At 45.2% G+C, this 12,974-nt stretch overlaps 2 protein-coding genes across 2 annotated transcripts; both read right to left on the minus strand.

Annotated features, from left to right (window-relative positions):
- Positions 1-767: 767 nt before the first annotated feature.
- On the minus strand, positions 768-9,334 carry LOC128727474 (importin-7). Its single transcript, XM_053821389.1, has 9 exons — positions 9,020-9,334; positions 4,824-6,773; positions 4,615-4,746; positions 4,291-4,467; positions 4,072-4,208; positions 3,684-4,005; positions 3,446-3,587; positions 3,238-3,381; positions 768-3,134 (listed from the first exon to the last, which is right to left on the minus strand). Exons 1-9 carry the CDS (start codon positions 9,101-9,103, stop codon positions 3,070-3,072), a joined length of 3,153 nt encoding a protein of 1,050 aa, XP_053677364.1. The 5' UTR covers positions 9,104-9,334; the 3' UTR covers positions 768-3,069.
- Positions 9,335-10,471: 1,137 nt separating this feature from the next.
- On the minus strand, positions 10,472-12,495 carry LOC128725457 (alkaline phosphatase, tissue-nonspecific isozyme-like). Its single transcript, XM_053819201.1, has 3 exons — positions 12,342-12,495; positions 11,900-12,243; positions 10,472-11,689 (listed from the first exon to the last, which is right to left on the minus strand). Exons 1-3 carry the CDS (start codon positions 12,493-12,495, stop codon positions 10,472-10,474), a joined length of 1,716 nt encoding a protein of 571 aa, XP_053675176.1.
- Positions 12,496-12,974: the final 479 nt, after the last annotated feature.

Consider the following 12,974-nt stretch of genomic DNA (forward strand, 5'->3'; position numbering starts at 1 on the left):
ATTAATCCGTCATCTCTAGGGATAGCGGTAATCATACAAACATACAAAAACCTTACTAAACAAACGTACATATGCAGGATAATACAAGTATTAAATCACAAAATCAATTACTCAATGATAGCGGTACTAAAGAATATCAAGCAAAATCATCAGAAGCATACCTTTTACTTTCCATATATGGATTACTTGGAGTAGAGGTGAATGATAAAAAAACAAAGGTGCCCCAAGCGGCAAAAAAGTGGGTTAGTTATATCAAAGTGACCGGAAAACCCTTGTGAGATTAAAAAAGAAAAATCATTAATCCTACAAATGTAATAAAAACAAACTTAAACTGAGTGTGAATTGTTGGTGTTCTAAAGTGCTACAACCGGCTGTTTAGGTCTACCACGCCTCTTTTGTCCACGTGCGCGGCTCAAAAAGGAGATAGGTGGGAGTGGCACTCTAATAATATGCGAATCAGAATCTAATTCGTTGCAAACAAAGACGTTATCGTAAAGGCTTATAAGGCACACCAAATTCTACTCCATTGCTGCGAGCAAGGCCTTGTACTACAACAGATGTAGCAACACCAAATAAGAAGATGCTGATTGGAAATCTCTAATGAGATAGCAGAACTGGGACTGTTGCTCCGCCAACCAGATAACCTTGACGTTTCACGAGTCCTTATTTCTTTCCAATTATTTCAATACACGCATCGTGCGTTCTATTTCCTTCTCAACCCATTACGCATTGTCGTTTATAATCAATATATATATTTTTCTTCAGACTCTTACACAGCTTGCTCGCCATTTCGTTTACGGTTCTATAGGACCGTCCCCATGTTTTAGCTTTAGAGTTGCAATTGTTTACGACACCTTCCGTCGTCACTGCACGTAAAATTCCTGCCGTTTGTATTACGTTCTATACTTGTATTCTTTTCTCCATTATGTTATACATGCTGCAAGAATGAATCTGTTTTATTTTCGTTTAAATGCCCTCAGAGATGATCGCCGAACATTGATTGGTTGCGCCATTTAAACCAGTGCCTCCTTCCATCGGCCATAACAACTGATGGTAAGATGGGAGGAGGTAGATGTATTTTGTTCTTACATTTAAATGCTGGTTCTGGATATCGTGATCTACTTTCACTTTCTTCGTACTAATAATATACGGAAATTGGTGCTTTGCCGAAGATTTTCAAAAGCCTGTTTGGTGCGTATTGGAAGACGATCCAAACGTTCAGAAGGTGGTTTTGTTTTTCATTAATTTTCAATTTCATACTTTCAGCGGACTATTATTATTTAATGCCTTGGACAAAAAAAATGGCATATATGTGTGCGTGTGTGAATGCTTTTTGTTTTCTTTCTATTATTACTGTCCTCGTGGCTGTTTCTCCATCGCTCGACTCATCCACCTGAAACATTCGTTTGCTTATATATTCTTCTTACCAGCAGCAATCCTTTCTATCAGCAACTGGCCGGTAGTTTTAAACGGCAGCTAATCGTATCTACACCAGAGTAAGGATGCTGCATACAAATTCTTACTCCGTAACGCGGTTTAACACCATTATCGGCTTTCTCTTCGTTTGATTCTACAACACTAATGTAGCATACCTCACGCGTTTCGCTATGTTTCCATCATTTTATATTTTCGGCCGCATTGCGCGACCCAAACACAATGAAAATCGATGACGAGCTAAAAATCCCCACGAAAATCCTTGCTTTCGTGCGCTCTTTCTTCCTTTCTCCTAGCCAAGAAACCCTCCCAAAGTGCGGGGTGCCATGCTATGGGACACCTCACGCACCGAATTGGGGTCGAGTTGGGATCAATATATCACAGTTGGATCCGGAACTAAGTAGGGACCATGTTTGCTCTCACTACTTCCTTGTTCAAAATTGTGTGCCGTGGAAAACGCACATTTTCTTGTTTTCAGTATCATTATTAAAACTATGTCGACGCTAGATTTGGCGGAGTTAATGATTCTCAAACACACACAAATGACTTTCACAATACAAAAGATTTAATTGCCATAGATGGGACGACGATTGCGCTGCGAAACATTGTAACGGTTGTGTTCAAAAGAAACCATTACTACAGTGTGTGATCGCAACATGTTTAAGAGCTACCATAGTTGAAGGTGCGTTTCAACTTTATAACAAATATTTAAATAACAGCTTCACTTCATACTTGCTGCGCGCTCCTGTATTGAACGGGAATCTCTCCATCAATCATACAGTGGTGTAGCCTTTTAACTTCTAGTTATTATTAGTTTTATGCTTCAGTAGTTGTATCCTCCCCCCGTTGCTGGTTGTGTGGGACTCAAGGATTTCGGCCATGCGTGAACTCACGTTCCTTAAAAAACGATCCTCTTTTTCATCCTTATAACCTCGTTTACTATTCGCTTCATCCTAATTCCGTAACATTACACTCTCGTGCTGCGTCTTTCTATACCGTTCCTAACTAACGATAACCTCACAACGCCAGAATTCTGTTCGATTGCCGAATAGCTTCGCAACACACGCAACAACAAAACAGAAAACACAGATAATCGTTTGCTTGCGTTTCAAATGCGTTTAAGAGACATTTACATTTTCCTGCTTTATACATCAAAATACAAACCTCAGAACATGCACTCACACATACACACACATACACGTATCGTTCGTGGTGCGGATTCAACTGTAAGATCATTCGACCATTCTCAATCAAGCCGTCTGGAGCGAGGAGGGCGTACTGGATAGCTAAATAATGATGATCCTGACGAGCAGAGCAGTATGCGTATCGGTATACAAATAAAACCAGGCTTATTCCATATACCACATTCGGGATGTGTGTGCATTTGAGGAGAGTCGAATGCCAAATATTGTAGAACCTCCTACAAACGGTTGGATCACTTTTTCGTTTTCTTAGAGTAGAAGAAAGGGTGGAACGTATTTTTCCGATGATTTCTGTTGCATATTTGCACTCGACAGCAGCTGAAGTAGTAGCCATAATAGTAGCAAGGGTAGTGGTGGTAGTACGTAATCAGGGCTTCTTCTCGGGCGTGCAATTGCAACAAATATAAAAGCTAGCTCGTCCTATTAAAGCTAACTACTGCTGGGGTTGCCCCGTAAAGCTAAAGTTAGTTGGTATCTGATGCTGGGTGAATTGATATCCTGGAGAGAAGTAAACAGAAAACCAAACGCAACATAGAAATAATCGATAGTTACTTAAACAAACGATATACAACGGATTTAGAGAAGAAATCCAATATCTTACCACCAATTTTTTCAATCTCCTTCGAACGTTTCGTTTCCTTTTTCTGGTTGGCCAAGACGAGCACTTCCTGCAGATTCCTTTGCTCTGATGCGTTTAAATTTCTGGTAAGCATCGTATACCAGGTCGGATCGGCATTGGGGAGATCTAAAATCGTACAGTGCATAATTTAGCAACAGTCACGGTGAGTACAATCCATTTCGCTACGTACTGTTCATTACGTCCTGGAACAAGATGTACTCGTCCACCGCGTTCGGATTCTCCTCATCGTCGATCGGAGTGGTGTAGCTTTCCAATGCTGTTTCATCGATCTCATCGCCATCATCATCGTCATCGTCATCGTCTTCGTCGTCCTCATCGGAATCAGCATCCTAACGCGAGTATCGTAAACATTAAATAAGACACAGTTTTGCGCATACATATGCTTTCATAATACGACAGCTACACACCTGAATCGATGCAGTCACCTCAAAACCGGCCTCGGATCCCTTATCCTGCACCATTTTCACCATGTTCTTGAAGTACGGATTCATTTCGTCTACGTCGTCCTCATCGCTGGACAGCCCATCCTCGAGGTCTTCGCTCTCATCCTCACTTTCTTCCTCTTCCCCCTCGGCAGCACGGGCGGCATAGGCACGCTTCAGTCCGTCGAATATCATCAGCATCGTGGGAATAATTTTGTCTGGCAGCTCGCTCAGCACGGTCGGTTTACGATCGCCCAGCGACATCAACGTGCACAGACCGATAATGCACAGCTTGCGGTCGTGAATGCTGCAATAGAAATGCAGGAATATGTAACGTGCAACACGTAGAATGCAGCAAAAAATATAGACGTACCCAAGGAAACAATCGTAATCAAGCAACCACTGCCGAACGAAATGAGCTGTGAGCGAAGAATCAGGAACCGGAATCGGAATTTTTTCCAGTATATCTAACAACAATGTGGGATTGTAATAGATTGCTGCAATAACCACCTATATAAGGAAGAGTAAAGAATACACAAAAAACCATTATCGATGATTAAGCCGAGGTGTCGGATTTCATCTGGCAACTGACCTGTAAGCACATAGTTCGCAGCTCAGACGTCTTGACCTCTCTCGTTAACCGCATCAACGCCAACTCAACAAAGCTTGGTATAAAATCATCGATGTGTCCCTTACATTGCAGAATGATAACTTCGAGCAGTTTGACTGCGCTGCACTCAGACTCCTCCGAGGTGCTGCTTGTCAACATCTGCAATAAAAAAAACAAAAGCATGGCATGCAATTTCAGAGACACAATTCGAGCATACGTATCAGTGAGTACTTCACTCTATGAAATGAATAACAAATAATTATCAATAATTAATAATTATCAACAAATAATTAAATATATTCTTACCGATTTGCACATATTGTACATGGCAATGACGTGATTTTGATTGGAAAGGAAAGCGGGCGTATCGACGGTGATGTAATTGTGCAGGGCAGGCATCATGTCGACGAAGTATTCCGTACCGTTTTTCTGGAACAGCTGTAAATTTTAGAAATGAAGTGTGTTAGTTGAAATTGTGTAATTCTTTGCTTCCTGTTGTGTTCGAATTATTTTACTTCGTAAATTATCTCCAGTAATTTCCACATGTCCGGTGAAATGCTCTTCGACGTCAGATCGCACACCAACCCGAACGCCTCCTCATAAAACTCGAATACGTTCTGCTGCAGCACGTGCCCGATCACCTGCAGGACGATCGGGTGCAGCGCCTGCAGCACCTGCGGATGTTCCTCCATTACCGCCATCAGAGTTTCCATCGTGCTGAGCAGTCCCATCGCCGTGATAGCTTTCTCGTCGCCGTTGTCTTCCGTTTCCAACACTTGGCTAAATGTGGTCGCCAAGTGCTGACATATGTCGACCGCAATTGGTGGCAGTTGGTCCGAGTAGGTGCACACGATCTTCTGCATTACCGTAGTGAGTTCTTCGTTTTCCGTCTCTCGGATGATTTTGAGCAACTCCATAACGATATCCTTGATCTGGTTTTTAAGATACGGCGCTGCGTCATCCTGCGATATAAGGAACATCTGCATAGACATTGCCGCTTCCACCTTCACCGGGAGGTCCTTGTCCGTAAGAAGAGCATTGCTAAGGAAGCGCATCACCTGCTCCAACACATGGGGATTTTTGAGCTTGATGTCACTAAAGTAGTGCATCACCCAGCAGGCACGTGCTCTCAGATGGCCATGGGGGCTTGAAAATTCCGGGAATACGTACTGCATGAGCAGCTGCTCGACCTGCTCCTTGAAGATTTTCTTCCGCAGCAGCACCTCGGCCAAAGAACCGACCATGTGCAGCGCTCCATCTTTTTCCTTGTGACCTAGCCCGGGCGTGTTGATGATCTCCATGATGATTTGCATCACCTGCGTGAGAATTCCCTTGCGAGATTTGCAGCAATTGTGAAGCAGCGTCTCGGCCGACTGGACCGGAGACACGAAATCATCGAACACGTCGAACTTCTTGCGGATGTACTCGATCGGGTCGTTTTCCCACAGCTCATCGTCCGCGTCCGTGTACGACATAAGCGGGAAGATAACGTCCCGAATGATCGCAATGATGTGCGGTTTTAGCATTTTCCAAGCGAACGCATGCGAAACGGCCGTCTTGATGTAGTCGAGCGTGTTTGTCATGACACGTGGCGACACATACACCTTGAGGCGGTACTCATCCAGAATTTTCAGCAGCACTCTCAGCAGCCCATTCGTGAACGTTTGCAGGAACCAACCGGCGAACTCTTTGTATTCCTTCGAGATAACATTGCCTGGACTGCCGTATCGCTCGAACATGCGCAGGATGATGTGCGAGGCCCACTTTTTCGCCTTCCACCAAGGAAGCTGTGGCCGTTCTTCCTCCTCGATATGCGACGAGTCCGGTGCCGGGCGTTCCAAAATTTGTACACAGATTTCCATCCAACTCGCAAATACGTCCTTGCTGATTACCTCCAGTGGCAGCGAGTACTGTGTCAGTGCGTAGAAAATCTTCAGAATCTGTTTTTGCATCAGCACACTCTGCTCCGACGGCTCGTTGATTACGTTCATCATGATCGTGTAGATTTGCGGCAGAAGCAAGTTCATAGCCTCAGTCAGAGGAGCTCGCTCGGCGGACTTCTTGTACTCGTAGTGCTTGACCAGCTGGTACATGCAGAGCAGCGCACCGTGCCATACGTCCGGATCGCTGTTTTGCAGACACAGGCTCACTTTGTCGACCACCTGCGTCCACCGACCCGGAAAGTCGTTCTTAATGATGTGGCTCAGGCAGAAGCACAGCTGTACCTTGATCACGTCCGCGGGTACATGAACGACCGCTTCCACGATCGTGTCGCGGATCATGGCCCGGTCCTGCTCATGTATCGCGAAAGGGAGTGGCAGGCCAGCTTCCGCCTCCCGGTCCTGCCAACTGCTGTTTATCAGATTCTTCAGATAGATCGCTCCCGCCAGTCGGACCGGAATTTCTAGATCATTTTTCAGTATCACTTGCATCAGGCTGGGCAAAAAACCGATGATCTTGTGTACCTGTGTTCATGCGAAGAGTTCGCATTTATCCCACATAACGAAACGAAAAACGAAAGGGATGAGTCAGAATGCTAATTCTATTCTACGGCGGCAAAAATTATTCACAGAGGGAAATGAATTGGGGATGGAAATGTATTGAGGATGGGGATGGTGTGTGTGAATTTTATCCATTTATAACGTTACGGCGTGATCGAAATTCGCAATGGACGCGCTCGCACTTTCAATCAATTCGAAACTACAAACGAAACAGATAATGCGACGTGTGCGGTTGTATCATGTGATTCAATAATAACATTCAGCTCCGACATCCGATGAAATCGGAAAGTCTTTCCGTTTTCCATAACTTCCTGTGACGGTGGGAGGTCTGTTGTGTGACCACAAATAGAAAAAAGTTCCCAAATTAGGCAGCAAAAAATATAATTATACAACCTTAGATTACCAGTTATATTATTATATGAATTGTAAACATTAGACTAATTATGTTCGTAGTTTGCTAAATCATCCAAATGTTGAAAAAAATTGTCCTATTTTCACACCCGTTTTCGAATGCAAATTCAATAGACCTCGCAAACAGCTGCCACAATTGGTGATGGCAGAGTTGCAGTCCAGCTATTTTAACTCGGTTCCCTCGGTAACCTACCCAAAGCTAAAAGTGTTATTCAAGGTGATATTGACCCAATTTTTGGCGCAGTAAACTTTGGCAAACTTTTGATTAGTTGTATCTACTAATGCAAGATATTTTTTATGGGAATAAAGTGCTAAATTTAATCGATGGGATAAGTTTCCTGCTTTGCTACATCAAATAAACCTTCTTGGCATTCAAAGTTATAAACGATATTTTCAAAACGCGACGAAAAATCAAACATTCGTTAGATTCTATGCTCCCACGTTTAGTAGTTGCCAATTATCATTTGCATATGAAACGGTCACTTAAAACTATTTTGATCAGTGATGGATATAAGGCAATTTGCAGAAAATGCTCGATTTAAAAATCAACGAGGTCATTCCTCAGTAGCACGCGTTAAATGGACGGTGAAGTCTAACGGAATTGTCAAAGAATATATTATCGAATTTTGCCACATGTTATCATTATAGGACAACGGTAAAAAATAAAACTGAAGAATACAGTGCATTTGTTACAATGTATACTGCGAAAAAGTGGATTTATTTAAGCTCTTGTCGTTGTAATGGCAACACCCGACCAAACGTGGTTCAAGTGTTTGGTCAATGAATCGTTCGAATATGCGGGCGAAGGCAACAGAGCCGAGTCGAGCCGGGCCTGGATTAGTGGTAAATGGAGATAGAGAATGGGAGAACAGACGAGTGATTTAATAAACGGTCGGTTGAGTCAGCTGAACCAAATCGTTAGCCATTCCAACCTGCTACCACTTAACTGTTTTGTTATAAGCGATCGGCAGAACAGTCTCGTTTGTTTGATTTCAAGGATAAATTCTAAAATCGTTTGGCTCGTCCAGAACAGTTTGCTAGTGTTTTGACTGGCAGGCAGTTTGCTTAGATCGTACTCAAATACAGCCCAAAAATCCTAAAAACCTGCTGCTTGTTCGTCGCACATTGATTCGACTGTTAAACCCCAACAGCCACTACATATTTGTAAATATTGCCAGGCGTACAGCTCCTCCTTGCCCCGTATACCACTCCTCCACCTGCTGTATATGCGGCCGACATCTCATCATTAGTTCAATCGCTCGACCCGACGTGTCAAACGCATAAAGCGGGAGAGAACATTCGCGGTCCTCGCGTCACAGATGTTTCTGCCATCTCATTCGCACTGTATAGCATCACGCTCACGCTTGCGTGTGCTATACGCGTGCACACGATGACAAACCGTGCGCTTGAAACTGAAAAAAGAATAAATCATTGTGGAATCGTGCACTAGCCACACAACCGACCTAAAAGCACAGTATCTGTGAGGGCCTGCTATTTTTATACACCACCGAATCCTTCGCTTACGGCTGGCGATCGCCTTGAGGTTTCGCCGGTGAGGACTATTGGCATACACCGGAAGCCACGCAGAACGGAAACATTAGAGCGAGAAACCTAGACACCTAGAGCCGGGAATGCCAGCATCGCAATGTTAGCGTAACAGGGACGGCACGATCGACGGGTTCGCTCTCCGCACACCGAAGCACATGGTGTTGGATTGGTGCGGCCAGCGATATTCCGGGTTCCGTGGCTTACCGTTCATTCCCCCAGTACCATCCACAAACCGGAGTAAGAATTATCACCTGATTTAGCTGTTCCTCAGCCTGCAATCGCTGCGTTGGCTCGATGGTGGCACGAAGCAGCTCGCTTATCTTGACGGTATCCATGTCTGCTGAGAACAAACGTAATACAGGCAGCTTCCTAACCTGAAATCACACTCCCTATGAGAACTTTACGAAAGGAGACACTTTGTTACGGCACCGAGCCGATGCTGAATTATTCACACAATGGCAAACTCGCCTCTTCACCCGAGGTGGCTGTTCTCAGACTTTTGATTGCGAAATCAATAGAATTAGCAGCTGTGCAATTACTCTACTTTCGGCAGCCGTGAATTCGCACTTTTCGTGGCGCGTTCTCCGGCCGGTGTAAGAAATCGCAACGTTTTTCAGTAGGTGGACCGCGAGTTGTAGACACGCGGTTTTGCCTTGTGCCGGATAGTTGTTTGCTAATGGACTGGTGCGGATCGTCACCAGAACGATGATACGGAGGAAAGCCTTTAATCACGGAATTTTCACAATCCTACCGCGGTGCTATTACACCGCACACAAACAGCTCACATACACGCAGTGGTTTTGCACGCACCAAATTCCAGTGCCACTTTTTTTCGGCTCGCACGATTACTGCACGGAAGTTTGCCGCAAGCAAGGCGCGAAGAAACGAAGCCGCTATCGAAAACGTCAATTTGCAGCAGAAAAACCGAACATTTTTGACATTGAGTCAGTCATATAACAATCGAATTGTAGATCGTTTAACCAGCTGTAAGACATCTACGTCGAATATATTACTTTGAGGCAATTTAGCAGCATGTGAAATACTTAGAAACGGAAAATTAGGAGACGGTTTGTAACTAAATTTCATATTCAACAATTCGCCATCGTTGAGCAAATGAGTATATACGTTCGTTGCTGGTTTCGAGAGGAAACGAGATAGCGTGAGTCTAGCCATAAAAGAATGCAGTCCGTTCACTCGCACGTGTTGGTGCATGCCATTGCATCAGCCGTTGATGCGATGAAATTGGCGGTCATTTCGAATGACAGCTGGCTTTATTTAAACACCGTACATAGTATTTTCTTGCTCGTAAGCACGGTGCGCGACTCCACAGGCGCGAAAGAATAGCTCGCAAGGTGTTTTTTCACGCGGTCCAGTTATTTTATTAAATTGAAATTGTTCTGTTGTGCTGCTGCCTGTGCAACTTCAAAACAAATCTTGCTTTCATATATAATCAATGAATCATTCATCTTAATCATTCCGTGCCATGTGGTTGGAATTCGGCTTTTTTTGCTGTGAATTTGAAAATGAAATATGTCGTGTGATTCCCATTATGAGGAGTAGTTTACATTGTCGAAAGCTAATGCAACATTGCAGCATAAACGGTAGTAATAACACAGATTTTAGCTTAAAAACACATAGGAATTTTATTTACAAACACGACGTAACACAACACACTAAAACGAGATAAAAACTACTCAACCTGTTTACAAACTGCCGGCAGCCGAGCACGCGTGCTCTCCATTCCCAATGCAGGCCGCATAGCCTATCAAGTGCGGAATGACGTTCTGTTCGTACATTCCTCCAAACAGGTGCGACCAAGGTCCGTAGGCGAACAGTGCAACATCATCTCCGCCGTGCGTTTCGTACTTCATCGGGACCACCTTCGGGAACTGGAAGTCTTGATCTTTCATCATCGACATGGTTATGTTAGGTCTCTGGCCCATCGGATCTGGCATCGGGCCACCCGGACCATTCGCGTAGCTAAGCGTGGTATACGGTTTCAAGTCACCGTCACTGATTTGGCTGTTCAGACCCAGGATATCATTGCCACGTGTCGCGTAGCCCGACAGTGTCATGGTGTGGGAATGGTCAGCCGTTACAACGAGCAGCGTATCGTCGGCGCTGGTCAGCTGCCGAGCCACCTGCACCGCCTCGGACAGCTGCACCGTCTCGTCGAGCGATTTACGTGCTTTTGTGAAATGATGCGCCAAGTCAATCTTTCCGCCTTCCACGAACAGTACGTATCCCTCGGGGTACTTTTGCAGCATTTGTATAGCAGCGTACGTTAGATCGGGCAACGTTGGGTCCACTTCCTTGCGAGCGTCCAGGTGGAATCTCATGTGGTCGGAACTGAACAGTCCCATCAAATAGTTCACTTCGGTGAAATTTAGCGCCATCAGCTCCTGCCTGGTCGATACGTACCGCGCGCTACCTAGCGGCTTTCCATAATACCACTGAGAGATCAGGTTGGCCCCGTCCAGACGTTGCCCCCGGATTCCCTCCTCATCCTTCACTGTCCGTGGAAGAAGCTTACGGCGTCCGCCGCCCAGAATGACGCGAAAATTTTTGCCCGTCTCACCGTAGATCAGTTGAGTCGCAATGTCCGGGCAGTGTGCCGGATCGCCCCCTGTTCGAACTACGTCGGCGTCACACTCCCATTCGCGGCTGGCCGTATGCGCGTATGTTCCTGCGGGACTAGCGTGGGTCACACGGGTCGTCGTCACAATACCGGTCGCCTTGCCTGCTGCCTGTGCCCAGGCCATGATCGATTGGACGTGATTGCGGGGATCGTTGCTGGCGGCACAGTTGCTGTAGTTGACCGCTGCCGTTACACCAATCGTGGCATAGTTGGCCTTCACCCCGCACAGATAGGCCGTTGCTGTACAAGCCGAATCTGCCACTTGTTTATCGACGCAGTAAGTCTGGGCAATGGAAAAGAAGAATAACATCATTAAGTGATCGGTCCAAACTACTATGATTCACGCTTTTACGGTTTACAGAAGCTAATTCATCAAGAAGCCCGTATAGCAAATTGTCTCGTCACTTTTGGATGGACTAGCCGATCCTCCGATATGCTAATCGTAAAAGATGAATAACTTCATAAACTTTGAACCACAGCTCCAAAAACTTACCTTTACAAGGCCCACATCAGGAAATTCTTCAAAGGATAGCTGGCTCTCTTCTCCTGTGTGACCTTGCTGTTGACCGAGATACATTCGGCTGGCAGCGAGGGTCGGTATTGACATGCCATCGCCAAGGAAAAGGATCACATTTTTGGCAATGTTTTGGTTCGGTTGCCTTAACAAATGTTCCTTCAATTTGAGCTGCGCACCAATGTTCCAGTACTGGGCCGTTTTTTCGTACTCGCCTACAGAGATGAGTCGCTTCTGACGCAGGCGGCCTTCATTCATGGTACTGCCAGCTACCCCATCGGTCGCTTCCGGACTGGGGTCGATAAATGCCGGTGGTGGATGAACTGCAATGAGCGTACACCAGCATGTAATGAGCGGACCGTTGTGCGAAACCAACTCTTGAGACTTGGGGGTAAGCTTAATTGATTCCACCCAAACTTACCGCTTTCACTTTCGGTATCATTTGCACCGCTTTTCTGTAGACGTAAAGAACCCGCATCGGCAGGCTGTAGCGCGATGGGATGATCGAATCGGTACACGGACACGATCACTAGTAGTACCAATATGGTATTGTAATACAGAAAACACACGGTCATGTTGCATTAGTTGGAGTCGAGCTTGCTGGAAAAGAACCACCAAACAATGAATGTTGCTCGTCCAGGATTGCGACCGCGCGGTGCAGGGTTACTAGCTAAACTGATCAAATGTAACGGACAAACGGACAGCGTGCTTGCTCGATGGTTGGATTTGCGGAACCCAATTACTACTACCGTGATTGGTCGCTGGAGTGCCAGCTACTCGGCTGGCTCTTAAGTGATAACTATTCGTCAACAAAAAGGCACGTATATATGTAGAACTATAGGCGAGCGTGGCGTTTCCATTGATATTTAGGCCACATTTCAATGAAACCGTTTTTTGGCAATGAATCGTATGAATGAATTAGTTTTGAAAAGCACAAGGGAAAGATAAAATTATCTCTGAGGTAATGGCCAAATTGTTTGCATGCCAGCAGTATTGTTTCTGATGGGTCCTAGTCAACTGCCAAATTTCAATATTTACTACTTGAGGGAAATGG

The sequence above is a fragment of the Anopheles nili genome, chromosome 3 (assembly GCF_943737925.1).
Source record: "Anopheles nili chromosome 3, idAnoNiliSN_F5_01, whole genome shotgun sequence".
In the NCBI taxonomy this organism is placed as follows: Eukaryota; Metazoa; Arthropoda; class Insecta; order Diptera; family Culicidae; genus Anopheles; species Anopheles nili.